Below are 27,581 nucleotides of genomic sequence, written 5' to 3'. Positions count from 1 at the left end.
ACAAAGAAGGACACTACATAATGATCAAGGGATCGATCCAAGAAGAAGATATAACAATTGTAAATATTTATGCACCCAACATAGGAGCACCTCAATACATAAGGCAAATACTAACAACCATAAAAGGGGAGATCAACAGTAACACATTCATAGTAGGGGACTTTAACACCCCACTTTCACCCATGGACAGATCATCCAAAATGAAAATAAATAAGGAAACACAAGCTTTAAATGATACATTAAACAAGATGGACTTAATTGATATTTATAGGACACTCCATCCAAAAACAACAGAATACACATTTTTCTCAAGTGCTCATGGAACATTCTCCAGGATAGATCATATCTTGGGTCACAAATCAAGCCTTGGTAAATTTAAGAAAACTGAAATTGTATCAAGTATCTTTTCCGACCACAACGCCATGAGACTAGATATCAATTACAGGAAAAGATCTGTAAAAAATACAAACACATGGAGGCTAAACAATACACTACTTAATAATGAAGTGATCACTGAAGAAATCAAAGAGGAAATAAAAAAATACCTAGAAACAAATGACAATGGAGACACAACGACCCAAAACCTATGGGATGCAGCAAAAGCAGTTCTAAGGGGGAAGTTTATAGCAATACAAGCCCACCTTAAGAAGCAGGAAACATCTCGAATAAACAACCTAACCTTGCACCTCAAGCAATTAGAGAAAGAAGAACAAAAAAACCCCAAAGCTAGCAGAAGGAAAGAAATCATAAAAATCAGATCAGAAATAAATGAAAAAGAAATGAAGGAAACAATAGCAAAGATCAATAAAACTAAAAGCTGGTTCTTTGAGAAGATAAACAAAATAGATAAACCACTAGCCAGACTCATCAAGAAAAAAAGGGAGAAGACTCAAATCAATAGAATTAGAAATGAAAAAGGAGAAGTAACAACTGACACTGCAGAAATAAAAAAAATCATGAGAGATTACTACAAGCAACTCTATGCCAATAAAATGGACAATCTGGAAGAAATGGACAAATTCTTAGACATGCACAACCTGCCAAGACTGAATCAGGAAGAAATAGAATATATGAACAGACCAATCACAAGCACTGAAATTGAAACTGTGATTAAAAACCTTCCAACAAACAAAAGCCCAGGACCAGATGGCTTCACAGGTGAATTCTATCAAACGTTTAGAGAAGAGCTAACACCTATCCTTCTCAAACTCTTCCAAAATATAGCAGAGGGAGGAACACTCCCAAATTCCTTCTACGAAGCCACCATCACCTTGATACCAAAACCAGACAAGGATGTCACAAAGAAAGAAAACTACAGGCCAATATCACTGATGAACATAGATGCAAAAATCCTCAACAAAATACTAGCAAACAGAATCCAACAGCACATTAAAAGGATCATACACCATGATCAAGTGGGGTTTATTCCAGGAATGCAAGGATTCTTCAATATACGCAAATCTATCAATGTGATAAACCATATTAACAAATTGAAGGAGAAAAACCATATGATCATCTCAATAGATGCAGAGAAAGCTTTCGACAAAATTCAACACCCATTTATGATAAAAACCCTCCAGAAAGTAGGCATAGAGGGAACTTTCCTAAACATAATACAAGCCATATATGACAAGCCCACAGCAAACATCATCCTCAATGGTGAAAAACTGAAAGCATTTCCACTAAGATCAGGAACAAGACAAGGTTGCCCACTCTCATCACTCTTATTCAACATAGTTTTGGAAGTTTTAGCCACAGCAATCAGAGAAGAAAAGGAAATAAAAGGAATCCAAATCGGAAAAGAAGAAGTAAAGCTGTCACTGTTTGCAGATGACATGATACTATACATAGAGAATCCTAAAGATGCTACCAGAAAACTACTAGAGCTAATCAATGAATTTGGTAAAGTAGCAGGATACAAAATTAATGCACAGAAATCTCTGGCATTCCTATATACTAATGATGAAAAATCTGAAAGTGAAATCAAGAAAGCACTCCCATTTACCATTGCAACAAAAAGAATAAAATATCTAGGAATAAACCTACCTAAGGATACGAAAGACCTGTATGCAGAAAATTATAAGACACTGATGAAAGAAATTAAAGATGATACAAATAGATGGAGAGATATACCATGTTCTTGGATGGGAAGAATCAACATTGTGAAAATGACTCTACTACCCAAAGCAATCTACAGATTCAATGCAATCCCTATCAAACTACCACTGGCATTTTTCACAGAACTAGAACAAAAAATTTCGCAATTTGTATGGAAACACAAAAGACCCCGAATAGCCAAAGCAATCTTGAGAACGAAAAAAGGAGCTGGAGGAATCAGGCTCCCTGACTTCAGACTATACTACAAAGCAACAGTAATCAAGACAGTATGGTACTGGCACAAAAACAGAAAGATAGATCAGTGGAACAGGATAGAAAGCCCAGAGATAAACCCACGCACATATGGACACCTTATCTTTGATAAAGGAGGCAGGAATGTACAGTGGAGAAAGGACAGCCTCTTCAATAAATGGTGCTGGGAAAACTGGACAGGTACATGTAAAAGTATGAGATTAGATCACTCCCTAACACCATACACAAAAATAAGCTCAAAATGGATTAAAGACCTAAATGTAAGGCCAGAAACTATCAAACTCTTAGAAGAAAACATAGGAAGAACACTCTATGACATAAATCACAGCAAGATCCTTTCTGACCCACCTCCTAGAGTAATGGAAATAAAAACAAAAATAAACAAATGGGACCTAATGAAACTTCAAAGCTTTTGCACAGCAAAGGAAACGATAACCAAGACCAAAAGACAACCCTCAGAATGGGAGAAAACATTTGCAAATGAAGCAACTGACAAAGGATTAATCTCCAAAATTTACAAGCAGCTCATGCAGCTCAATAACAAAAAAACAAACAACCCCATCCAAAAATGGGCAGAAGACCTAAATAGACATTTCTCCAAAGAAGATATACAGAATGCCAACAAACACATGAAAGAATGCTCAACATCATTAATCATTAGAGAAATGCAAATCAAAACTACAATGAGATATCATCTCACACCAGTCAGAATGGCCATCATCAAAAAATCTAGAAACAATAAATGCTGGAGAGGGTGTGGAGAAAAGGGGACACTCTTGCACTGCTGGTGGGAATGTGAATTGGTTCAGCCACTGTGGAGAACAGTATGGAGGTTCCTTAAAAAACTACAAATAGAATTACCATATGACCCAGCAATCCCACTACTTGGCATATACCCTGAGAAAACCAAAATTCAAAGAGTCATGTACCAAAATGTTCATTGCAGCTCTATTTACAATAGCCAGGACATGGAAACAACCTAAGCGCCCATCATCGGATGAATGGATAAAGAAGATGTGGCACATATACACAATGGAATATTACTCAGCCTTAAAAAGAAATGAAATTGAGCTATTTGTAATGAGATGGATAGACCTAGAGTCTGTCATACAGAGTGAAGTAAGTCAGAAAGAAAAAGACAAATACCGTATGCTAACACATATATATGGAATTTAAGGGAAAAAAATGTCATGAAGAACCTAGGGGTAAGATAGGAATAAAGACGCAGACCTACCGGAGAACGGACTTGAGGATATGGGGAGGGGGAAGGGTGAGTTTTGACAGGGCGAGAGAGAGTCATGGACATATACACACTAACAAACGTAGTAAGGTCGATAGCTGGGGGGAAGCAGCCGCAAGGCACAGGGATATTAGCTCGGTGCTTTGTGACAGCCTGGAAGTGTGGGATGGGGAGAGTGGGAGGGAGGGAGACGCAAGAGGGAAGACATATGGGAACATATGTATATGTATAGCTGTTTCACTTTGTTATAAAGCAGAAACTAACACACCATTGTAAAGCAATTATACCCCAATAAAGATGTTTAAAAAAAAAAATCCTTATGTATGCAGCATAGGAGCACCTCAATATATAAGGCAAATGGTAACAGCTGTAAAAGGGGAAATCAACAGTAACACAATAATAGTGGGGGACTTTAACATCCTACTTACACCAATGGACAGATCATCCAGACAGAAAATTAATAAGGAAACACAGCCTTAAATGACACATTAGACCAAATAGACTTAACTGATATTTACAGGGCATTCCATTTGAAAGCAGCAGAATACACTTCTCAAGTGCACATGGAACATTTTCCAGGATAGATCACATCTTGGGTCACAGATCAAGCCTTGATAAATTTAAGAAAATTGAAATCATATCAAGCACCTTGTCTGACCACAACGCTCAGAGGTTAGAACTCAATTACAGGAAACAATCTATAAAAAACACAAACACATGGAGGCTAACCAATATGTTATTAAATAACCAATGGGTCACTGAGGAAATCAAAGAGGAAATCAAAAAATACCTAGAGACAAATGACAATGAAAACATTGATCCTAGATCTATGCGACACTGCAAAAACAGTTCTAAGAGGGAAGTTTATAGCAATACAATCTTACCTTAAGAAACAAGAAAAATCTCAAATAAACGACCTAACCTTATAGCTAAAGCTACTAGAAAAAGAAGAACAGAGAGAACCCAAAGTTAGTAGAAGGAAAGAAATCATAAATATCAGAGCAGAAATAAATGAAATAGAGACAAAGAAAACAGTAGCAAAGATCAGTGAAACTGAAAGCTGGTTCTTTGAGAAGATAAACAAAATTGATAAATCTTTAGCCACACGTATCAAGAAAAAAAGGGAGTGGTCTCAAATCAAAATTAGAAATGAAAAGGGAGAAATTACAATGGATACCACAGAAATACAAAGAACATAAGAGACTATTATAAGCAACTATACACTGATAAATGGAGAAATGGACAAATTCCTAGAAAGGCACAACCTTCCAAGACTGAACCAGAAAGAAACAGAAAATATGAACAGACCAGTCACAAGCACTCAAATTGAAAGTGTGATTTAAAAATGTCCAACAAACAAAAGCCCAGAACCAGACGGCTGCACAGGCAAATTCTATCAAACATTTAGAGAAGAGTTAACACCTACCCTTCTGAAACTCTTCCAAATATTGCAGAGGCAGGAACACTCCCAAACTCATTCTACAAGGCCACCATCACCCTGATACCAAAAACAGACAAAGATATCACAAAAAAAGAAAATAACAGGCCAATACCACGGATGAACATAGATGCAAAAATCCTCAACAAAATACTAGCAAACAGAATCCAACAACACATTTAAAGGATCATACACCATGATCAAGTGGGATTTATCCCAGGGATGCAAGGATTCTTCAATATACGCAAATCAATGTGATACACCACATTAACAAACTGAAGAATAAAAACCATATAATCATCTTAATAAATGCAGAAAAAGCTTTTGACAACTTTTAACACCAATTTATGATTAAAACTCTCCAGAAAGTGGGCATAGAGGGAACCTACATCAACATAATAAAGGCCATATGTGACAACCCTACATCATGCCCAATGGTGAAAAGCTGAAAGATTTCCTCTAAGATCAGGAACAAGACAAGGATGTCCACTCACCACTTTTATTTGGCATAGTTTTGTAAGTCCTAGCCATGGCTATCAGAGAAGAGAAAGAAATAAAAGGAATCCAAACTAGAAAATAAGAACTAAAATTGTCACTGTTTGCAGATGACATGATACTATACATAGAAAATCTTAAAGATGCTACCAGAAAAATACTATAGCTCATCAAGGAATTTGGTAAAGTTGCAGGATACAAAATTTATACACAGAAATCTCTTGCATTACTATATACTAACAACAAAAGATCAGAAAGAGAAATTAAGGAAACAATCCCATTTACCATCACACCAATAAGAATAAAGTACCTAGGAATAAACCTACCTAAGGAGGCAAAAGAACTGTACTCAGAAAACTATTAGATACTGATGAAAGAAATCAAAGATGATACAAACAGGTGGAGAGATATGCCATGTTCTTGGATTGGAAGAATCAATAATGTGGAAATGACTATATTACCCAAAGCAATCTACAGATTCCACACAATCCGTATCAAATTACCAATGGCATTTTTCACAGAATTAGAACAAAAAAATTTACAATTTGTTTGGAAACACAAAAGACCCTGAATAGCCAAAGCAATCTTGAAAAAGAAGAATGGAGCCTGAGAAATCAGGCTCCCTGACTTCAGACTACACTACAAAGCTACAGTAATTAAAACAGTATGATACTGGCACAAAAACAGAAATATAGATCAATGGAACAGGATAGAAAGTCCAGAGATAAACCCACGCACCTATGAACACCTAATCCACAACAAAAGAGGCAAGAATATACAATCGAGAAAAGACAGTCTCTTCAATAAGTGGTGCTGGGAAAACAGGACAGCTAGGTGCAAAAGAATGAAATTAGAACACTCCCTAACACCATTTGCAAAAATAAACTAAAAATGGATTAAAGACCTAAATGTAAGGCTGGATACTATAAAACGCTTAGAGGAAAACATAGCCAGAACACTCTTTGACATAAATCACAGCAAGATCTTTTTTGATCCTCCTCCTAAGTAATGAAACTAAAAACAAAAATAAAATATGGGGCCTAATTAAACTTCAAAATTTTACACAACAAAGGAACCATAAACAAGAAAGGGAACCATAAACAAGATGAAAAGACAACCCTCAGAATGGGAGAAAATATTTGCAAATGAAGTAACCGACAAGGGATTAATCTCCAAAATATACAAACAGCTCATGCAGCTCAATATCACAAAAACAAACAACCCAATCAAACAATGGGCAGAAAATCTAAATAGACATTTCTCCAAAGAAGACATACATATGGTCAAAAAATGTATGAAAAGATGCTCAAGATCACTCATTACTAGAGAAATACAAATCACAACTACAATGAGGTATCACCTCACACCTGTCAGAATGGCCTTCATCAAAAAATCTACAAATAATGAATGATGGAGAGGGTGTAGAGAAAAGGGAACCTTCTTGCACTGTTGGTGGGAATGTAAATTGGTACTGCCACTATGGAGAATAGTATGGAGGTTCCTCAAAAAACTAAAAATAGAACTACCATATGACCCATCAATCCCACTCCTGGGCATATACCCAGAGAAAACCATAATTCAAAAAGAAACATGCACCCCAATGTTTATTGCAGCACTATTTACAATAGCCATGATATGAAACAACCTGAATGTCCATCAACAGAGGACTGGATAAAGAAGATGTGGTACATATATACAATGGAATATTACTCAGCCATAAAAAGGACTGAAATAATGCCATTTGCAGTGACATGGATTGACCTAGAGATTGTCATACAGAGTGAAGTAAGTCAGAAAGAGAAAGACAAATATCGCATAATGTGGCTTATATGTGGAATCTAAGAAAATGGTACAGATGAACTTATTTGCAAAGCAGAAATAGAGTCACAGATGTAGAAATCAAACTTATGGTTACCAAGGGGAGTGAGGGGAGTGGGATGAATTGTGAGATTGGGATTGACATACACTACTATATATAAAATGGACAACCTACTGTAATGATAACCTACTGTACAGCACAGGGAACTCTACTCAGTGCTCTGTGGTGACCTAAATGGGAAGGGAATCTGAAAAAGAGTGGATATATGTGTATATATAACTGATTCACTTTGCTGTACAGCAGAAACTAACACAACATTGTAAAGCAGCTATACTCCAATAAATTTTTTTTAATTAATATAATCATTATCACCAATAATTAACACCCATTTATTGATCACAAAATACATGTGTTGACGTCTAGCAAACTGATATAGAAAACCCTTGTAAAAACAAAAGTATATGCATGGTGTAAATTCTTTTTACTAACATGAAATTTTTGTTTACTGGAATACTATATCAATAATCTATAACGGGGAGAGTCCTATATTATTTTACTAGTGGCAGGGCTAAGAAATATTATTTAACAAAATATGGAAAACTTTCAAGAACAGTTTCATTTATTCAGCAATAGATAAGTAGACCTCATTTTTGGTCCTGAGGATATAATTTAATCCTGAAGATATGAACTTTGTCCTGAAGATTCAGACTAAAATCTTTCCTCTCTGTGCTGAGTCTAGGGGCAGAGTATCAGGTTGGAACTCAGGAAGCCTAATTTCCAGAACTAGTTCTCCGTTTAAACATTTTTGACCTTTAGCAAGTCACATCACATGACTGCATTTTCTTATGTATAAAATGAGAACGCAGCTGATTCACAAAACTTTATTCTTTCAATTATTTATTAATTCACCATCCAGAAATCATTATGCTACGCACTGAGGAGACAATAGTGAGTACAGCACTTCTCTTCAGTAGTCTACAACAGATTTGGGAATTTACCTGTGATAAAATGCCCCACATTTCTTAGGGACATTACCAACCATCATTTTAATTTAACCTAACCTAATTTTAAAGTACCTTATTCTTTCCTCCTCTATTTTTTTGTATACTCTAACAGTACTTGAACTTATTTTTAAATGAGGTTTAATTATAAACTGAAGAATTGTAAATGGATATTAAATGATATATTGTTGAGATAAGTGAAATTTCAATTATTCCAACAGTCTAGTTAAGACTATTTAAGTCTACATTAAGAACTACTTAAGCAAGGTAAAAGAGCTTGAGTTTCCTGATTTGTTAAAAATGGAAGAAAATAGTTTCCACTAGGCTTACCTCCTGGGGATATTGTGAAGATTAGTACAGTCTATGTATGAGAATACAACTTATATAATATAAATACTCAGACGTAAAGTATCCTTCTGAAACCTGGTCCTTTGAGCAAGTTTTCTAAAAGAACTCAACTCTAAAAACTTTTGTCCAGGATTCAAGTCCAAGTTCTGCTACATATTAATTTTGTGAGTTTGAGATTCAATTTCATTTTTATGTAAAACAAGAAAAAATCACATAGATACTGTGAGAATTAAATAATATTCATGTGAGAGTTATTTAGAAACTGTGACTCACTGTAAAATGTAGGTCAATATTATGTTTAAAAAGATAAATGGCCAGTCTTATACCTCTTTACTTTTCTACCACATGATGCTTTCTTATCTTCACAGTACTGGCATATATATTTACAGTAAAGTGCCTAAAGTAACGGGTACCATTTACTGAGAACAGTTCTATGTGCCAGGCACTTTTTGAAGTACCTAACAAGTATTGCCTCATTTAATCCCTATACAGCCACATAGTATATGCATTATTATTATTTTCATTTCAGCTTATAGGGATTGTAACCTCTCTGAGGCTCAGATAGGCTATATTCCCCAAGGTATGTGCCAGAGTCAGCATTTGAACTTGGCACACTGAATAAGAGTCTCTGTTCCCATTCATTACATTAAATTGTCTAAGAGTGACATAAAAGAATGCCATTTGTTTATCCATTCATCAACCCATTCTATATTTCTCTGAATATTTATTTTCCAATTCTCTCAAAGTTTAAATATAATCTAATTCCATAAACAAAAAATCATTTTTAACTAAACAAAAGGATTTTATGAATTTTTATATGTAAAAATAAACAAGAATCACTGAGAAAATTCTGGGAAAAAAAGAGTAAATAGAGGTGAAGAGTTGCCCTATCAGATATTAAAGTACATATAAAGCTTCATTAATTTAACCAGTATGGTGATAATGCATGAACTGCCAGATAAAGCAGAGTAGAAAGGAGACTGAGCCTCAGACACATTGGAGAACTTAGAATATGATAATTGTATCATTTTAAGTTAGTGTTGAAAAAGATGGGTTACTCAATAAATGGAGGTAGATATAACAGGAAAACATCTAGAAAATAATACTGGAGTCTCATTCCACAACTTACATAAATAAACTTCAGCTACATTTAAATTTTACACAACAAACATATTATGAAACCACTAGAAGAGTTTGATTTAATCTAATCTATACATATAAAGAGTGATTTTATAAAATTGACAATAATTGATACTATTCTCACAAGAGCATGTTCTGAAGTATTGAAAATTGTAAGATAGTGGTCCAGGTTCATTCTTTTATATGTTGCTGTCCAGTTTTCTCAACACCATTTATTGAAGAGACTGTCCTTTCCCCATTGTATATTCTTGGCTCCTTTGCTGTAAATTTCTTGAGCATATATGTGTGGGTTCTTTTCTGGGTTCTATTCTGTTCCATTGATAAATGCGTTTGTTTTTATGCCAATACCATACTGTTTTAATTACTATAGCTCTGTAATACAGTTTGAAATCAGGAAGCATGCTGCCTTCAGCTTGGTTTTTCTTTCTCAAGATTGGTTTGGCTATTCAGTGTTTGTATGTGATTCCATACAAATTTTATAATTATTTGTTCTATTTCTGTGAAAAATGCTATTAGAATTTTGATAGGAATTGCATTGAATCTATAGATTGCTTTAGGTACTATGAGCATCTTAACAATATTAATTCTTCCAATCCATGAACACAAAACATCTTTCCATTTATTTGTGTCTTCTTCAATTTCTTTCATCACTGTCTCATTGTTTTCAGTGTATGGGTGTTTCACCTCCTTGGTTAAGTTTATTCCTAGATATTTTATTCTTTTTGATGCAATTGTAAGTGTTATTGTTTTCTTAATTTCTCTTTCTGAAAGTTTGCTATTAGTGTATAGAAATGCAACAAATTTCTCTATGTTGATGGTGTAGCACTTGTTATTGATTTCATATGCTAAACTTAATTTTCCTTTGAGAAATCCACATTATGTAAACTTGGTTGCAATCTTCCCTGCACCTGTAATTGCAGCATGAGAAATATTAATGGGTAATCCATAGAGGAATCTTTTCAAGTGATTGCCACGCACTAAAGGGCTGCAGATATTTCCTCCTAAAGTGCTATCTTTTCTTATATTTTTCGAAAGGAATAAACACTTCCACTTCTCAAGTACTGTAGCAAACTAGAAAGGAATACACAGAAACTTTCCTAGGCTTTTCAAAATAATTCCTATCCACTGCCACTTAGGAAGAAGATTTAATCAAAGCAAGTGACATTTGCGATCAATGCAAAGCTTAGAGGTAGGCGGTACACCCGATTGCAAGTTGTATCCCCGGTGGGGCAGAAGTTAGAGAGAGGGAACGAACAGTTTTCTTTACACTTCACTGCTTCAATTAGAAGTATTTCATGATAATATTATTCATATCTGTTATAAATTTTAGGTGTTTTTTGACTTTGTTTTGATTTTAGTTATTTTCCTTTAAGAAAATGGGGTTTTGAAATACCCAGTTGGATAAATTTTCATTATATCCTGATTAATTAAACTATTTATATAATTTCAGAAGTATGACAAGCAGGTGTGTTCTAATGGTGTTCTTTGATTTATCAGCCAAAATACAAACTTTTCTCAAAATATCTTAATGAAAAATACTTGGTAAAAAATTAGGAACTTCTATATAAAAGTGCTTACAATATTTATTTTTCTTTGTTGGGGAAATATTGTGTTATACATGACAGATACTTAAAAAGATAAGTTCATGGTATTTTACTTTAATTTCCCTAGAAAATCTACTACTAAAATGTTGGTTTTATACCTGGATGATAATATACATTTTTTTAAACACATTTATTTATTTATTTATTTATTTTTGGCTGTGTTGAGTCTTCATTGCCATGTGCAGGCTTTCTATAGTTGCGGCGAGTGGGGGCTACTCTTTATTGCGGTGTGCAGGCTTCTCATTGCGGTGGCTTCTCTTGTTGTGGAGCACAGGCTCAAGGCGCATGGGCTTCAGTAGCTGTGGCACACGGGCTCAGTAGCTGTGGCTCGCCGGCTCTAGAGCACAGACTCAGTAGTTGTGGCACACAGGCTTAGTTGCTCCGCGGCATGTGGGATAAATGAAACTTCTGAAAGACTATATAGTACATCAGAGGCATTCTGTTCAATAAAGGACAAAGATAGCTAGAGCTGCAGAAATACAATCCACTGGGACTCCTACACTGAAATTTCAGAAGTTTCACGTGGTGTAATTAAGAATGCTCTGCAAAAGGTAATAAAAAGTCTTTCTGTAAGGAAGTAACAATATCCCAGACTGATATTGTACATGGCCAGTGGCTTATAGAAGATAAAAGGAAAGTAAAATTAAAAATTGATTAAAAAAACAGGAAAAAAGTAGGAGTCAAGCATCAAATCATATTATATTAAAATGCCATAACTAGGTTTTTTCCCTTCTCTTCACACAAATGCTGGATAAATTATATGAAACAGTACCTTCCTTTTAGCCTTTAGCTGCTCATGATACTTGTCACAGGTGTCCCCTGGGATCTCTCCTCCCCAGAGAGTGATTCCAACAATGGTGTATGTGATACCCATGATGAGCAATGGGAAACAGTAAACCATTATAATAACAATAATATGGTAACTGTAAGAAATAAGAAAAATATATGCTGAAGAGCGTATTGAAATGAAATAGTAAGACTTTGAATTCATTCCATTTTAAGTCATAATTGAACATGCCAAAGATTATTCCCACATTTTCTCTAAGTCCTCATTTCACAAACCCATCACAATACTATGCTATTGTCACTTACAATCATCCAGATGCTACCAGTTGATCTTTGTCAATCTTTACTTCGTGTATGAAAACTATAGCTGAACTGTAGTGCTCATTTAAACTACACACGTTCTCCCTTGCATGGAAGCTCAGGATGAATGCCTTTTCTCTGCTTGGTAGTCATTGAGCTAACCTAATTAAATGTATAATCGGAGGAAAAGAGATGGGACATATTAAACTGATGAATTGACATATTTTCTCCTATGTAAAACTATTACATATATCCTACAACATCAGTCATATTTGAAATAAATCATTCTTCAACCAAATGGAGAAAATGTGACTAGATGCTCTGAGTCACACTGGCATTTTTCCAAAGTCATGGTACATTTGATTGCATCATTAAATTTGGTAAATAATATACAGGTGTGTTAGTCACATCAAGATTATTATACTATAAATTATAACTAAATTTTGGGATTTCATAGCTTTCAATAAAAATTATCAGGATGCAATTAGGGAGGACTAGAAGGGCAACCAATAACATAATAGCCAAATTAGAATTTGTATAAACTTTTGGGTGGCTTCTACTATCTTATGAAGGCTTTAAAGTAATTAAAGAGCTTGGCATGCTAGTCTTCTCAATCCCAGTATTTTTTTGATTTTTTTTTTTGGTAAAGGGAATCTTAAATCTTCTTAATTTCTGTACCCTGATAGCTTATTAAGTATTAACTAAATCAATGGGGAATTAAGTCAACAAATAATTTAATTTTATTATTTTGATTAAATTAATTTTGTTATCATACAACCTAAGAATTCTTAATAGTATATAATGGATAGATGCAGTCCTCAGTTTCATAACTGCTGCCTGCTTTTCCTTTAATAAGTACTTCTTAATGTTTTTCTTTAAAAGTCTGCACGCTGAGTAGAGCAGAGTTTGATAAAATGGCTGCTTTAAAAGATGATCACTGTATTTGCATCATTTGTTATTTTTAAAGGAAAAAATAGTTCACTAAGTAAGAATTTTTTGAAACAAAATTTAAATGGTCAGCATAAAACCCAAAATGCAAACAATTGAACAATTATGTTTTTTTCATTTGCTTTTCTTAAGGTGGGTTCAAATTATGAAATATCAAATTCTATCATATAGCATTCCTATTTCCTTTCTAACCTAGTGCTTAAGTTTCTTTAATGCTAAAACAAAGGAACACAACCAAGAACCTACTAAGACTTCCTTTCCCTTCAGCCAGTTTTCTTAAAAGAGCAATCTTCACCTTTGGGTTTCAGTTCCTCCCTTCTGGCTCGTTTCTCAGTGGATAACAACCTGGCTTTCCTTTGCACTTTCATTTCCAGTGATCTTATCAGTTCCTCCAGAAACTCTCCAGAGCTACCCCACATAGAGGTCTTCACATTTTTCCAGTTAGAAACCTTTGTAACTTATACAAACAAATTGACTATATCATATTGTAGTATAGTATTTTTACGTGTCTCTTTCCCAAGTAATGTGTGAGCCCTTGAGGGAAATATCTATGGCTTATCTATGTAATAGTTGCTCCCAACCTGTAGTTCATTTAGTTGAAAATTGTAATAGAGCGTTAACTTACGTGAAACGTTGTTTGGGACCTTCTGGCCATTGCACATAGCAAAGAGTACGGCCCGGCATGACTTTGGTTTTGGAGTAAAGACACTGAGGGAAGGCAAGTAGAAATGCTAGAATCCAAATGCCTCCAATGACAATCTTGGTTGCAGTGGCAGACAGTCTGGGCTTCAAGGGATCAATAATGGCCATATACCTATATAAAAACAAGCAAAACCATTTTGTTGGCTATCTTGTTAATGGAGTTTAAAATGAGTTTCAGAGGAGTTTCCAGGGCCAGGGTTATCTCTCTTCTGGTAAACAAACTGAAAAAGATTTTGCTTGTATAAAGGCAGCATAGAATAATTATGGCATAGTCTTAGGAATCAGGCAGATCAAGGTTCAAACCCTATCCTGTCACTTATTTAACTTTTTGAACTCCATTATTTTTAAAATAGAAATAAGAACCCCCCTCTCTTAGTGGTGAAGTAACGATCAATAGAAATAATGTAAGTGAAAGGTATTGATTATTTGCTGCTGTGCCTAACACATTATCAGAACTCATATGTCTGCTGGATGGAATTGGAAAGATGTGTATTAAGTGCTTAAAAATATGAATTCTGTACCCCAAGACCTTCATTTTTCTTATGTATGTTTAACTTTTTAAAAAGAAAATTCAAGACAACTAATATGGATAATGTCTACATGATTGACAAAATGAGGAATCCCTCATAAGGATATTGTCAACATAGCCATTTAAAAGCATCCAGAGACAAGTTCAGGTTTAGATAAGGATGAATAAATCAAGTTTGACTGAGACTATACTTTCCTATTACCTCTAAAATTGAATTCATACTATATCATATAAATCTCCATAGTATTTATCTATGTAACTATATATAACATAATTTTTATAGGAAAATATATTTAAGGCTCTAAAATATTTACATATGATTTTTAGAGTGCAATTTTTTTTTTTTTTGTGGTACGCGAGCCTCTCACTGTTGGGGCCTCTCCCGTTGCGGAGCACAGGCTCCGGACGCGCAGGCTCAATGGCCATGGCTCGCGGGCCCAGCTGCGGTGGGATCCTCCCGGACCAGGGCACGAACCCGTGTCCCCTGCATCGGCAGGCGGACTCTCAACCACTGCGCCACCAGGGAAGCCCTAAAGTGCAACTTTTTGAGAAATTAGAAACTGTTTGAATATGGTAACAGAAGTCAAGCTTTATGCACTTGGTAAAATAGTAAGAATATGTCTGGGAGAATTAAATTCCAGATTTAAATTGGATAAAATGGCTAATTGCCAAATTATGGCTAATACTCAGAGTAGAAAATAACATACACCAAATGAATTATATTTTGGCATTTCTATCAATAAAACACATTCTTATTTAATTGTATTATTTTTGCTATTGGCCATTTTGTGTTTCTCAAATATATTTTTATGTATGAAAATTTTCAAAGGTAATATTTTTATCAAAGGATGAGTATTACTTAAACCAAAAACATTTAATCTTATGAATGTAACTATTTCAAAATAAGGGTAATTCATTAACTTGTTTACTGCTCTTTGCTTTTGTAACTATTAGGCAGAATTAGATCTTCAGTAGATATATTGGAACTTATCTACCTACTATTCATAACGTTAACTTTAGTTGTAATTTACTTAAAGAAAGTACTCTTAATTTATTATGTATGACAGCTATTAGGCAAAAGTGAATGTTAGATATGAAAAAAGTAATCATAAAATGGTACCTTGGTTTAGGGAAATAAAGTGAATCATACAAAAAAAATAAAATATACATGTTTGAAACTGAAAACTGTTTAAAATTCACCTCTCATGCTTATGTTGGTAAAGATAATAATAGCAACGTATATTGATTGCTAAGCATGACTAGACAACTTATTGCACACAATATATATACATTTAGTATCCAGAAAAATTCAATAAATCAACTAATATTATCTCTATTTTACAGAAAAGAAAACTGAGGCTTAAAGATTAAGTAAAGTATTTAAAAATGTCCCAAATGGTAGGAATTGGAATTCTAAACCAGTTCTGCCAATCCTCAAAGTCTACGTAGGTACAGATTATGGCTTTGAATATAACCACTCGTTTAAGGAATTGTGGGAGAGAAAGAAAAATATATAAGGTGGTGACTTGAAGAGAATCAGAAGTCGCATCTTGTCTCTAAATTCAAAAGCATTTATGTGCAATATTAAAGACGAAAGTCAAATATATAAAGGCAATAATTGTGATTGGTCATTTCTGTTCCCATTGCTATGGACTATAAATCACCATAGCATTTCTCTCATTACATTGAACTGTTGCTTTATGGTGTTTCCAGAGTCAGACACAGTACTTATCAATAAATTTTGTTGTATTGAACTGACTATTTCTCAATCTTATCATAATCTTTGCTTTTTTGCTTGCCTGGAAATTTATGAATGCTATTTGAATATTTAGACAGCTGATTTTTTGAGACTGTAATGAGAAGTTGAGTGATGTGAGCAGGTTTAGAGTCTTGTACAGCTACTACAGCATGGACAATTCAAAATAAACTACAAATTTCTTATTGATTTTTTTTGTCAATTAGTTTAATGTTAGAGAAATTATTTCCTGACAGGTAGAATATTGTTTTAGTTGGATTGTATGGAAACAGTCAATTTATGTTCTCACTAACTAACACTTTAGTGACAGTAGACATTTTGAAACTTCAAGCTGACATTTTTGTCATTTCTGGTCTGATCTATTATTCATTCATTCAGCCAACATTTCTTGGATGTCTACTGTAGTATCCCAGATACTGTAGTAATACAACAATGAGAAAAAATGACCTTCACAGAACTCACAGTCTAGTGAAGTAGATAGATACTAATCAAATAATCTCACCAATAAACATAAAGTTACAAATATAATAAGTGTTACAAAGGCAATGTTTATGGCTGTGTGAGTGCATTTACTGGGGAAAACATTTAGATTGTGAATCAGTCTTCCCTAAGAAAAGCATTCTGGGTTGAAACTTGAAAGGGTGACTAGGCAAGGTAGCAGAAGGGTGAGCGTTGCAAAGATTTCTGGGGGAACAAACAACATGTGAAAAACTCCTGTGTTAATGGTGGGTTTTTATGGGTTGAATTGTGTCCCCCTAAAAAAGGTACATTGAAGTCCTAACACCCAATATCACAGAAGGTGACCTTATGTGGAAATAGAGTTTTATATAGGTAATCAAGTTAAAATGAGGTCATTATGTTGGGCCCTAATTCAATATAAGGTGTAAAGGAGAACTTTGGAAACAGAGAACCACACAGAGATTGCCACATGAAGATGGAGGATTGAGTGATGTATCTACAAGCCACGGGATGTCAAAGACTGCCAGCAATCCACGAGAAGTTAGGAAGGGGCAAGGCAGAATTTCCTCATAGGTTTCATGGCCCTTGCCAACACCTTGATTTCAGACTTCTAGCTTCTAGAAATGTGAGACATAAATTTCTGTTGTTACTCAGTTTGTGCTGGTTTGTTACAGTAGCCCTAGGAAACCAATTTGATGGGTAAGGGTGGGTGCATTGTGCACTTGAGGAACTAAGGGCTAATGTAATGGAAATGCTGAAAGTGAAGGGGGAAAGTGATTTGAAACGAAGTTGTAGTTCAGGTTATAAAATTTTGTCCTCTGGAAAGTAATTGAGGTGATTCAATCAGGAGGGGAGAGTAATCAGATTTTAGTCTGGAGAATGGATTGAAGGAGGGAAAGAATGGAAGGAAGAAGATAAGTTACCTCATTATTGTTTTGGTTTGGGTGAGAGATGATTGCTGCTTGGAATAGAGTATTACCACTGGAGATTGAATTACATTAATGATTGAGGAAAATAAAGAAATGTTGAAATATTGTAGAAAGGGAGAGCCAGTTGACCAAAGAGGTAGGTAGAACTTCCAGGCACTGCTGAAGACCAATTTGAAATTGGTGATTAGGAATTCACTGTGCCATCAACGTTTCCTATTCTGTGACTCTCTCCTGGAATAATAATTTTCTCAACAGTAAGCATGAAGAAAATGGATCCTTAGGGTCAAATAAATACCCTCTGGACCTTGAGAAGAAATTATCAAACCCAGGATACAATCTCTCTCAAATGAGTGTCAGTGCTTTATTCTTCCTTTAAAGAAATGTATATCTTTGATATGATCACACTAGATTTTCCTAGGTGTTTGTCTGAGCTTCTCATTACCATTTTTCCCCACCAAATAGATTCTCAAATACGTTAGAGTCTCCTTACTCTGACTGTTTCACAAAGAATAGCTAAGATTGGATTCTTTACTCTTCCAATTAGCATAACACCTAAACAAGTTTTAAAGTCACTTTTTGTTGTCTTTCATAGAGGAAGAAATTCTCAGAAATATCTATCAGAAACTTACATTATAATGCCATCTTTTATTAGTTTTCCTTTTCACTCTAATACAGGACCAATGTCCTTTACCATGTACTTCTTTTCCTGACATAATTGAAGGGGTCTTTTTCATGAAAAAGATGATGTCTTTTGCAAAACAGAATTTTTTGACATAACTTTACTGCTCTCAGTAAGTAAGCCTTTCCATTTTGTAATTGTTCTTGGTATATGGTATAATTTTTCCTTTTGGTAGCATTTTTTATTAAGCTCTGTTTCTGGATCTTTACATGCTTATATACATTTAAAATTTTTGGTATAAAGAGAGAGTGCAGTCTTCAGATGTTTATTTGATTATATTAAGTAATATTTGCCTGAAATAATATAGATTTTACTGTTCTCCAGTTTGCTTCTGGCTACAGTAGACATTGCTTTAGTCTGTAAATTCAGGATCCTATAATCTGAAGTGAGGAGATGAAGCCCAAGGAAGGAGCACTTGGTAAGAGATATGTATACAGCTGGAGACTTAGCCAATTTGCAGCAATCCTGAAAGGCAAGAGTGGTAGATATATCCCAAAGGCACTCTCCTTCCCATCCCCTCCAGAGGTCTCGCATTAGAAAAAGCCAAGAAGAGACCCAAGCGTGAGGGACCCTATTGATACAGTCAGTCTACAGAAGTAGTCAGCCTGGTGGGCAGGGGCAGAAAAAAGAGTGGAATAGATAGTGAGTAGATATGAATTGAAAAATGGACATTATCCAGCTCAGATAATAATTTCATGTATTTCACATGCTAGTTTCCTTGCTGAAGTGATTTTTCTTTTGCTTCATATGTTATTCTAAAGTTGTATGACTGGAAAACTTCTAACCATCCTTTAATTTCCACTCAGATTACAGACTGATCACTGTAGATTCTTTCCCTCTCTCTGTGCAGAGTTAGTTTTTACCTCCTCAGTGCTGCAACAGCATTATGCTCATAATGATCTTAGCTCATTGGAGACATGATTTATTCTTCTCTGTGTTCTGTAGCACCTAACAAAGTATCTATATTAGTCAACATCATTGTTGAATAGTGACTGCAAATAGTTGTTGAATATTTGGACAGATGGATGGGTGAATAATTGTTTACAAATGAAAACTTAAGCATGTACACAATTTTTAAAAGGAATAGTTTTCTTAACTTTGCTAAATGGGAATAAACATGGCATAGAGTATGATTATGAGGTTAAAATGACATTACTAATTCATTAAAATGAATTAGTATTCAAGGAGACTTAGGTAATATCAGGCACAGTAGACACTCAACCTAAATCACTCTAAAACTATATTGAATAAAAAATTAACACTTGAGAATTTAAAAAATGTTGCTGTGGTAAGCTCGAGACAAAAATAAACAAAGATAACTTATTTAATGTGGTTCTTAGCTAGTTGTGATCAGAGTAGAAAGAAAAATAAGTTCATGCCAAAATTATGATCTAAGGATTAAAAAAAAAAACTTCTTTTAATATTGTTATAACTTTTCAACAGAAACTGTTCCAGCAGGGTAGTGCATTATAGGTTATTTCTCTTTCAAATCTCTCCTTTTAGAAGAATTTCTTATATGGAGAGCACTAAGGTCTTCTATGTAACATCAGTCAGGGCAACTAGTGCTCAGTGGTTCAATGATTAAATAGAAACGTTGCATGTTATACTTGGAGACTCTGTAAGTTCTTTGGGTGCACTAGGAATTAATTTCCTTCAATTTTATTTAATATGGCCTATACCATATTAAACTCCTTTTTGAAGTGGCCTGTGGCAGTTCCACTCTGTTATCCTTAAACTCAGAAAGATGATGTTGTCCATCAAGCAGAAGGAGTACCCAATCTGCAGGTAATTAAGTTGTGATGATGTAAATTCTTATTTAACTGTGCAAATGGAAGAAAGAAGGTATAGATAACCTCTAAACTGGGATAATAATACATTATTGGATATATACTTAGATAATAAATATATTCATAGCATCTAGGATAATGACTGCACATATTTGGCACCTGATACATATTTATTGTATGACTAAATTAATGAATGAATGGAGGTGATTTTTAAAATTGTTTTTCTGTCATTTTCTATCATTGAATAATTTGTGCTCAAATTACCTTAATAAGGTATCATGAAAATATAATTAAAGAGAAAAATCAGATATGAAAAAAACAGCAAACAACAGCAACAATAACAACTACAAAAAAAAGAAAGAAAGAAAAGAAATAAAAGGCATCCAAATTCAACAGGAATACTGTCTTTATTACTGACAGAAGTAATGCTGTTTTTATTAGCAGATGAAATGATCTTCCTAAGGAATCCACAAAACCCCAAGCCCATTAGAATTAATATGTTCAGCAAGGTCACAGAATACAAGTTCAATGAATTGTATTTCTATATACTAGTTATGAACAATCTAAAAATGAACTTCAAAAAAGTCTATTCAGTAGCACCAAAAACAACCCAAGTGTCCATCATCGGATGAATGGATAAAGAAGATGTGGTACATATATACAATGGAATATTACTCAGCCATAAAAAGAAACGAAATTGAGCTATATGTAATGAGGTGGATAGACCTAGAGTCTGTCATACAGAGTGAAGTAAGTCAGAAAGAGAAAGACAAATACCGTATGCTAACACATATATATGGAATTTAAGAAAAAAAAATGTCATGAAGAACCTAGGGGTAAGACAGGAATAAAGACACAGACCTAGTAGAGAACCGGACTTGAGGATATGGGGAGGGGGAAGGGTGAGCTGTGACAAAGCAAGAGAGAGGCATGGACATATATACACTAACAAACGTAAGGTAGATAGCTAGTGGGAAGCAGCCGCATAGCACAGCAAGATCAGCTCAGTGCTTTGTGACCGCCTGGAGGGGTGGGATAGGGAGGGTGGGAGGGAGGGAGACGCAAGAGGGAAGAGATATGGGAACATATGTATATGTATAACTGATTCGCTTTGTTATAAAGCAGAAATTAACACACCATTGTAAAGCAATTATACTCCAATAAAGATGTAGGAAAAAAAAGAATAATTTAATAAACATAGGAAGAAATTTAATAAAAGAATTGAGACATACATTGAAAACTACAGCACATTGTTGCAACAAATTAAAAAAGACCTCAATAAATGGAAAGATGTAAAAAAAAAGAATAATTTAATAAACATAGGAAGAAATTTAATAAAAGAATTGAGACATACATTGAAAACTACAGTGCATTGTTGAAACAAATTAAAGAAGACCTCAATAAATGGAGAGACAGTCCATGATCATGGATTGGAAGACTCAATATTGTTAAGCTGACAATGCTTTCCAAATTGACTGAAAAATTCAACAGAATCCTTATAAAACTTCCTATTCTAATTCCAGAATTTAAAAAACTGATCTTAAAAATAATTTGGAAGTACAGACCTTCTAGAATAGTCAAAAATTTTGAATAATAAAAACAAATTTGAAGGACTTATACTTTCCATATTTCAAAATTTATTACAGGGTTACAGTAATCGAGACAGTGTAGTACTGGCATAAAAATAGACATGTAGATCAGTGAAACAAAAATATCAAGAGTCTGGAAATAAACACGTTTATGTTCAATTGATTTTTGACAACTGTGCCAAGGCAATTTAATAGGGGTAAATTGTATTTTTTCAACAAACAGTGCTAGGACGATTAGATATCCACATGCAAAAAGATAAATTATACGGTTATGTCACACCACACATAAAAATAATCTCCAAATGTATCACATGTAAATGTGAGATCTAAAACCATAAAACTATCAGAAAAAAAAACGTAAAAATGAATTTTCACAACCTTGGGATAGCTAATGATTTTTTAGAACTGACTACAAAAGCACAAACAATAAAAGAGAAAAATGATATGCTGTACTTCATGAAAATTAAAACCTTTTGCTTTTTAAATATGCAAGGAAGAAAGTAAAGTGACAAACCACAGACAAGGAGGAAATATTTGCAAATAATATGTCCAGTAAAGGAATTGTGTTCAAAATACACAATAACTCTCACTATTTAATAAGAAGACATATAACCCAATTAAAAACAGAGAAAACAATTTGAAGTCTATGCAAAAGACTATATGTGATATAAAATGATTCCATTTATATCAAATTCCAGAAAAGTCAAATCTGTAGCAGGAGAAAATAGCTTAGTGGTTGTCTAGGGCTGCGCGTAGAATGGGGAGTGACTACAAAATTGGAAGTGAGGTTTCTTTTTGAGGTAATGGAAATATTCTAAAATTAAATTGTGTTGATGGTTACATAACTAAAAACTTACTAAAAATCATTAAATCATATACTTAAAATGAGTATATTTTATGGTATGTAAATTATAACTCAATAAAGCTGTTTAAAATAAAATCTTAATAGTAAGAAAACAAACAATCCAATTTAAAAATGGGCAAATGGCTTGAATAGGCACTTCATCAAAGAAGCTGCATTAATGACAAATAAGCACATGAAACTTGTCTAATATAAATATCCATTAATGAAAGGTGAATTAAAAGCACATCAAGATACACATTAAAATGGCTAAAATTAAAACAAAAATACTGACAATACCAATTGCTGATGAAGATCTGGAACAAGTAGAACATTCATACACTGTTGGTATGAATACAACATGGTATAGCCACTGTGGAAAGCAGTTCCACAATTTCTTATAAAGTTAAATATACATTTACCAAAGGACCCAGTAATACCACTCCTACTTATTTACTCTAGAGAAATGAAAACTTGTTTTCACACAAAAATCTTTAATGGATGTTTATGATCTATGAATAGATCATAATTGTTCAAAACTAGAAACAACCTAAATACCCTGCACAGGGTGGATGAACAAATAAACTTTGGTGCCTCCATACAAAGAATAGCCTCAGCAATAAAAAACGAGCAAACTTTTGATCACTCAACAACTTAGATCTCAGAGATGTTATGGTGAGTGAAAATAGCCAGTCTCAAAGTTCACATATTGTATGATTATATTAATATGATATTTTCCCCAAAAAACCAGACTACAGTGGAGAAAGATAAATCAGTGCTTCCCAGGTTTTAGGGCAGAGAGAGGGTATGAATACAAAGGTATAGCATGAGGGAGTTTGTTTGTAGTAATGAAATTGTTTTGTGTCCTGATGGTGGTGACTGTTGCATGAATAGATTCATGCATTAAAAATCCTAAATCTGTACATCAATTAAAGTCAATTTTAGTACAGTTAATTTAAAAATTAAATAAAATTATGTAATTAAAATTTACATTTCCACACATCATGGGATCAAATTTGTGACTTCTAATCATATTAGACATTCTTGGTGTTAAAATGTTTGTGTGAAAGGGGTTACCATGTAAACACTAACCAAAGAAAAGATTGTCTAGAGACTGTCATATAGAGTGAAGTAAGTCAGAAAGAGAAAAACAACTATTGTATATTAACACATATATGTGGAATCTAGAAAAATGGTACAGATGAACTGGTTTGCAAGGCAGAAATAGAGACACAGATGTAGAGAACAAACATATGGACACCAAGGGTGGAAAGCTGGGGGTGGGTGGTGGGATGAATTGGGAGATTGGGATTGACATATATATATATATATATATATATACTAATATGTATAAAAGATAACTAATAAGAACCTGCTGTATAAAAATAAAATAAAATTCAAAAACCATCACAAAAATTAGGCTTTAAGGCATGAGGTGTTACTAAATGCAAAGAGGGACATTTCATAATGACAAAAGGGATAAATTCATAGGAAGGCATAGCAGTCCTAGATTTGTATAAATATTGCTTCAAGATGTACAAAGCAAAATGGACAAAACTAAAATGAGAGATACATTCCCAGTCATAGTTGGACTATCACGCTTTTCTCAATAACTGATAGAGGAAGACAAAACAACAACAACAACAACAACTAGTAAAGATAAAAAAAGATTTGAACATAACAAATGTGATGTAATTATAAAGGATCATTCATTATGTCAACAATGCTTTCCTTTTTTTTTGAAACGTATATGTTGCTTGTAGTTTTTCATTTTTTTTTTTTGTTTTTACTGAATGAACCCTTTAGAATGTTCTCCGCTAAAAATTAGCAAATGGAAAAATTAACAAATTAAACATATCCAAATAGAAGATGAATGGAAATTACTACGCAAAGGTAATGAAACTCAGGATGAGTTGTATGGAACAGGTTACAGCAAAGGCAGAACGATTGTCCAGGTTTTGACAAGTAAATTAATAACAGAATAAAAGAGTAATGAGGAAGCATATGAACATTTAGATCTTTCTACAAAGTAAGATTGTGGTAGAATAATTTTGTCCTGCTTTATAGAATGTTACATTTTCCCCTTAGATTATTAAATACACATTTTGGAAATATAGCAGAGGCCCCTCACAATACTGTGAGTTACTTCCAGGAACTGGACCATGATCCCACTGTATATATCAGAGAAACACCCCCTCATGCTTCTAGCAGGATGAAGGGGAAAAGGACTTTTTAAACACATCAGAGACTATTCTTCTTAACACAGATGTTTCTCTCCATTTAGATGGGACAGATGTCTAGAGTAGGTTAGAGTTGGCTATTTCCCTTCTCCCAAGTGGAAGGCTGATGCAGCTGGACTGGAGTGTATCCTCCCCTCAGGACAGTTAGACTCCGATAATACCCCAGCAGATTAAACTCTGGCCAACTAGTTTCCTCTGAGGGCAGTCCTTGTTAAGAAGAAGTAAAAAACAAACTTATGGTTATCGGGGGGAAAGAGCAGGGGAGGGATAAATTGGGAGATTGGGATTGATTACATACACTATACTATATGTAAAACAGATAACTAATAAGGACCTACTGTATAGCACAGGGAACTCTACTCAATACTCTGTAATGACCTATATAGAAAAAGAATCTAAAAAAGAGTGGATATATGTATATGTATAACTGATTCACTTTGCTGTACAGCAGAAACTAACACAACATTGTAAATCAACTATACTCCAATAAAAATTTAAAAAAAAAATAAAGGGAGGGAAAAAAACGAGAAACACTTGTGAAGTTCACAGAACAGAGACATAGGCTCACTAAATGACTGAGACCTAATTATAGGACTCTAGAATGCTTCCCCTTCCTCCGTACCTCACCACCACATTACTAACAGTCTACTTAGAGCAGTTCCTTTTATCCAGAACATCATGTCCAGCTATCAAAAGACAAAAAAAACCCAAAAACAAAAAACAAAACCTGAAGAGATGAAGGAAGCATGAGAACCAGGCATAGAAGGGATGTTGGAATTATCATACTGGGAATTTAAAACAACTGGATTAATATCATTAGGGCTCTAACTGATAAAGCAGACCACATGTAAGAATAGCTGGGCGATGTAAGCAGAGAGATGGAAATCCTAAGAAAGAAAGAACCAAAAGAAGTGCTAGAGTTGAAAAACACTGCAACAGAAATGAAGAATGCCTTTGATGGGTTTATTAGTAGACTGAGCATGGCTGAAGAAAGAGCCTCTGAGCTAGAGTATAAATAAGTAGAATCCATAAAAACTGAAAAGCAAAGAAAACAAAGACTGAAAAAACGGAAGAGAATATCCAAGGACTGTGGGACAAGTACAAAAGATTTAACATGTGCATAAGGTTCCCAAAAGGTTCCAACAACCTTAACAGACACCTCACCAAAGAAGATATGCAGATAGTAAATAACATACAAAAAGATGCTCCACATCATACATTACCAGGTAAATGCATATTAAAACAACAATGAGATACCACTACACACCTATAGAATGGTGAAACTCCATAACACCAGATGCTGCAAAGGATGTGAAGCAACAGAAACTCTCATACATTGCTAGTGGGAATGCAAAATGGTTCAGCCACTTTGGAGGACAGTTTGGCTGCTTCTTAAAAAACTAAACATACTATTACCATATGATCCAGCAGCAGTTGTGCTCCTTGGTATTTACCAAATAGAGTTGAAGATTCATGTCCACAAAACAAAACAAAACAAAATAAACAAAACAAAAACCCACAAAAAACCAAAACAACAACAAAAATCAAACAAAACCCTGCACATGGATGTTTACTGCAGCTTCATTCATAATTACCAAAAACTTGAAAGCAACCAGGATGTCCTTCATTAGATGCATGAGTAAACTATGGTATTGGTTTGGCCAAAAAGTTCGTTCGGTTTAAAGTAAAAATAAAAGACACATTTTTCATTTTCACGAGTAACTTCATTGAACAACGTATTCATTAACCAAACGAACCTTTTGGCCAACCCAATACATCAGATGATGAAATATTATTCACTGCTAAAAAGAAATCTAGTATCAAGCCATGAAAAAACATCAACAAATCTTAAATCCATATTACTAAGTGAAAGAAGTCAATCTGAAAAGGCTACATACTGTTTGATTCTAACTATGTGATTATGGAAAAGACAAAACTATGGACACAATAAAAAGATGAATAGGCAAAGCACAGAGAATTTTCAGGGGAGTGAAAATACTCTGGAGGAGACAATAATGATGGTTACATGTCATTACACATTTGCCTAAATGCATCGAATGTACAAGAGTGAAGCCTAATGTAAACTATGGACTTTGGGTAATTATGATGAGTCAGTTAGGTTCATCAGTGGTAAAAAAAATGTACCACTCTGATGGGAGATGTTGATAACAGGGAGGCTATGCAAGTGTGGGGGGCAGAGGATATATAGGAAATCTCTGTACCTTCCCTCAATTTTGCTGTTAACCAAAAATTGCTCTAAAAATAAAGTCTTAGAAAAAAATATAAAGGTATCATGAGTAGTTTGAATAGTGTTTACTTTATTCTTTCATATAACATATACAGAGCCAACATGTTTTCTATACCTTGGAAGAGTGTTGTACTCCTTTGTAAGTTTGAATCAGCTTCCAACATTTTATCCTTGAACTTTGAAAGTGGTGAAGTATCTGAGAGTTTTTTATATGAAGATTTTTGCCAGTTCTCTTCCTCTGGGACATCTTCATCATTTGTCACTATCATTTTCCTCATTCATGTTGATAAATTCACCTTCACTAATTTCCTCTGGCTGGATATTTAGAGTCTC

At 34.2% G+C, this 27,581-nt stretch overlaps 1 protein-coding gene across 1 annotated transcript in view; it reads right to left on the bottom strand.

Annotated features, from left to right (window-relative positions):
• The window catches only part of TACR3 (tachykinin receptor 3), a 68,855-nt gene that overhangs the window by 29,685 nt on the left and 11,589 nt on the right, over positions 1 to 27,581 (bottom strand). Inside the window, exons 2-3 of the mRNA XM_032632838.1 lie at positions 14,115 to 14,303; positions 12,228 to 12,378 (exon numbers count right to left, since the gene is read on the bottom strand). Of these exons, the coding sequence (XP_032488729.1) occupies positions 12,228 to 12,378; positions 14,115 to 14,303 (340 nt within the window). The remainder of the gene's footprint in view (positions 1 to 12,227; positions 12,379 to 14,114; positions 14,304 to 27,581) is intronic.

The sequence above is a fragment of the Phocoena sinus genome, chromosome 5 (assembly GCF_008692025.1).
Source record: "Phocoena sinus isolate mPhoSin1 chromosome 5, mPhoSin1.pri, whole genome shotgun sequence".
Taxonomy (NCBI): domain Eukaryota; kingdom Metazoa; phylum Chordata; class Mammalia; order Artiodactyla; family Phocoenidae; genus Phocoena; species Phocoena sinus.
This window is presented reverse-complemented; position numbering and strand designations above follow the sequence as displayed.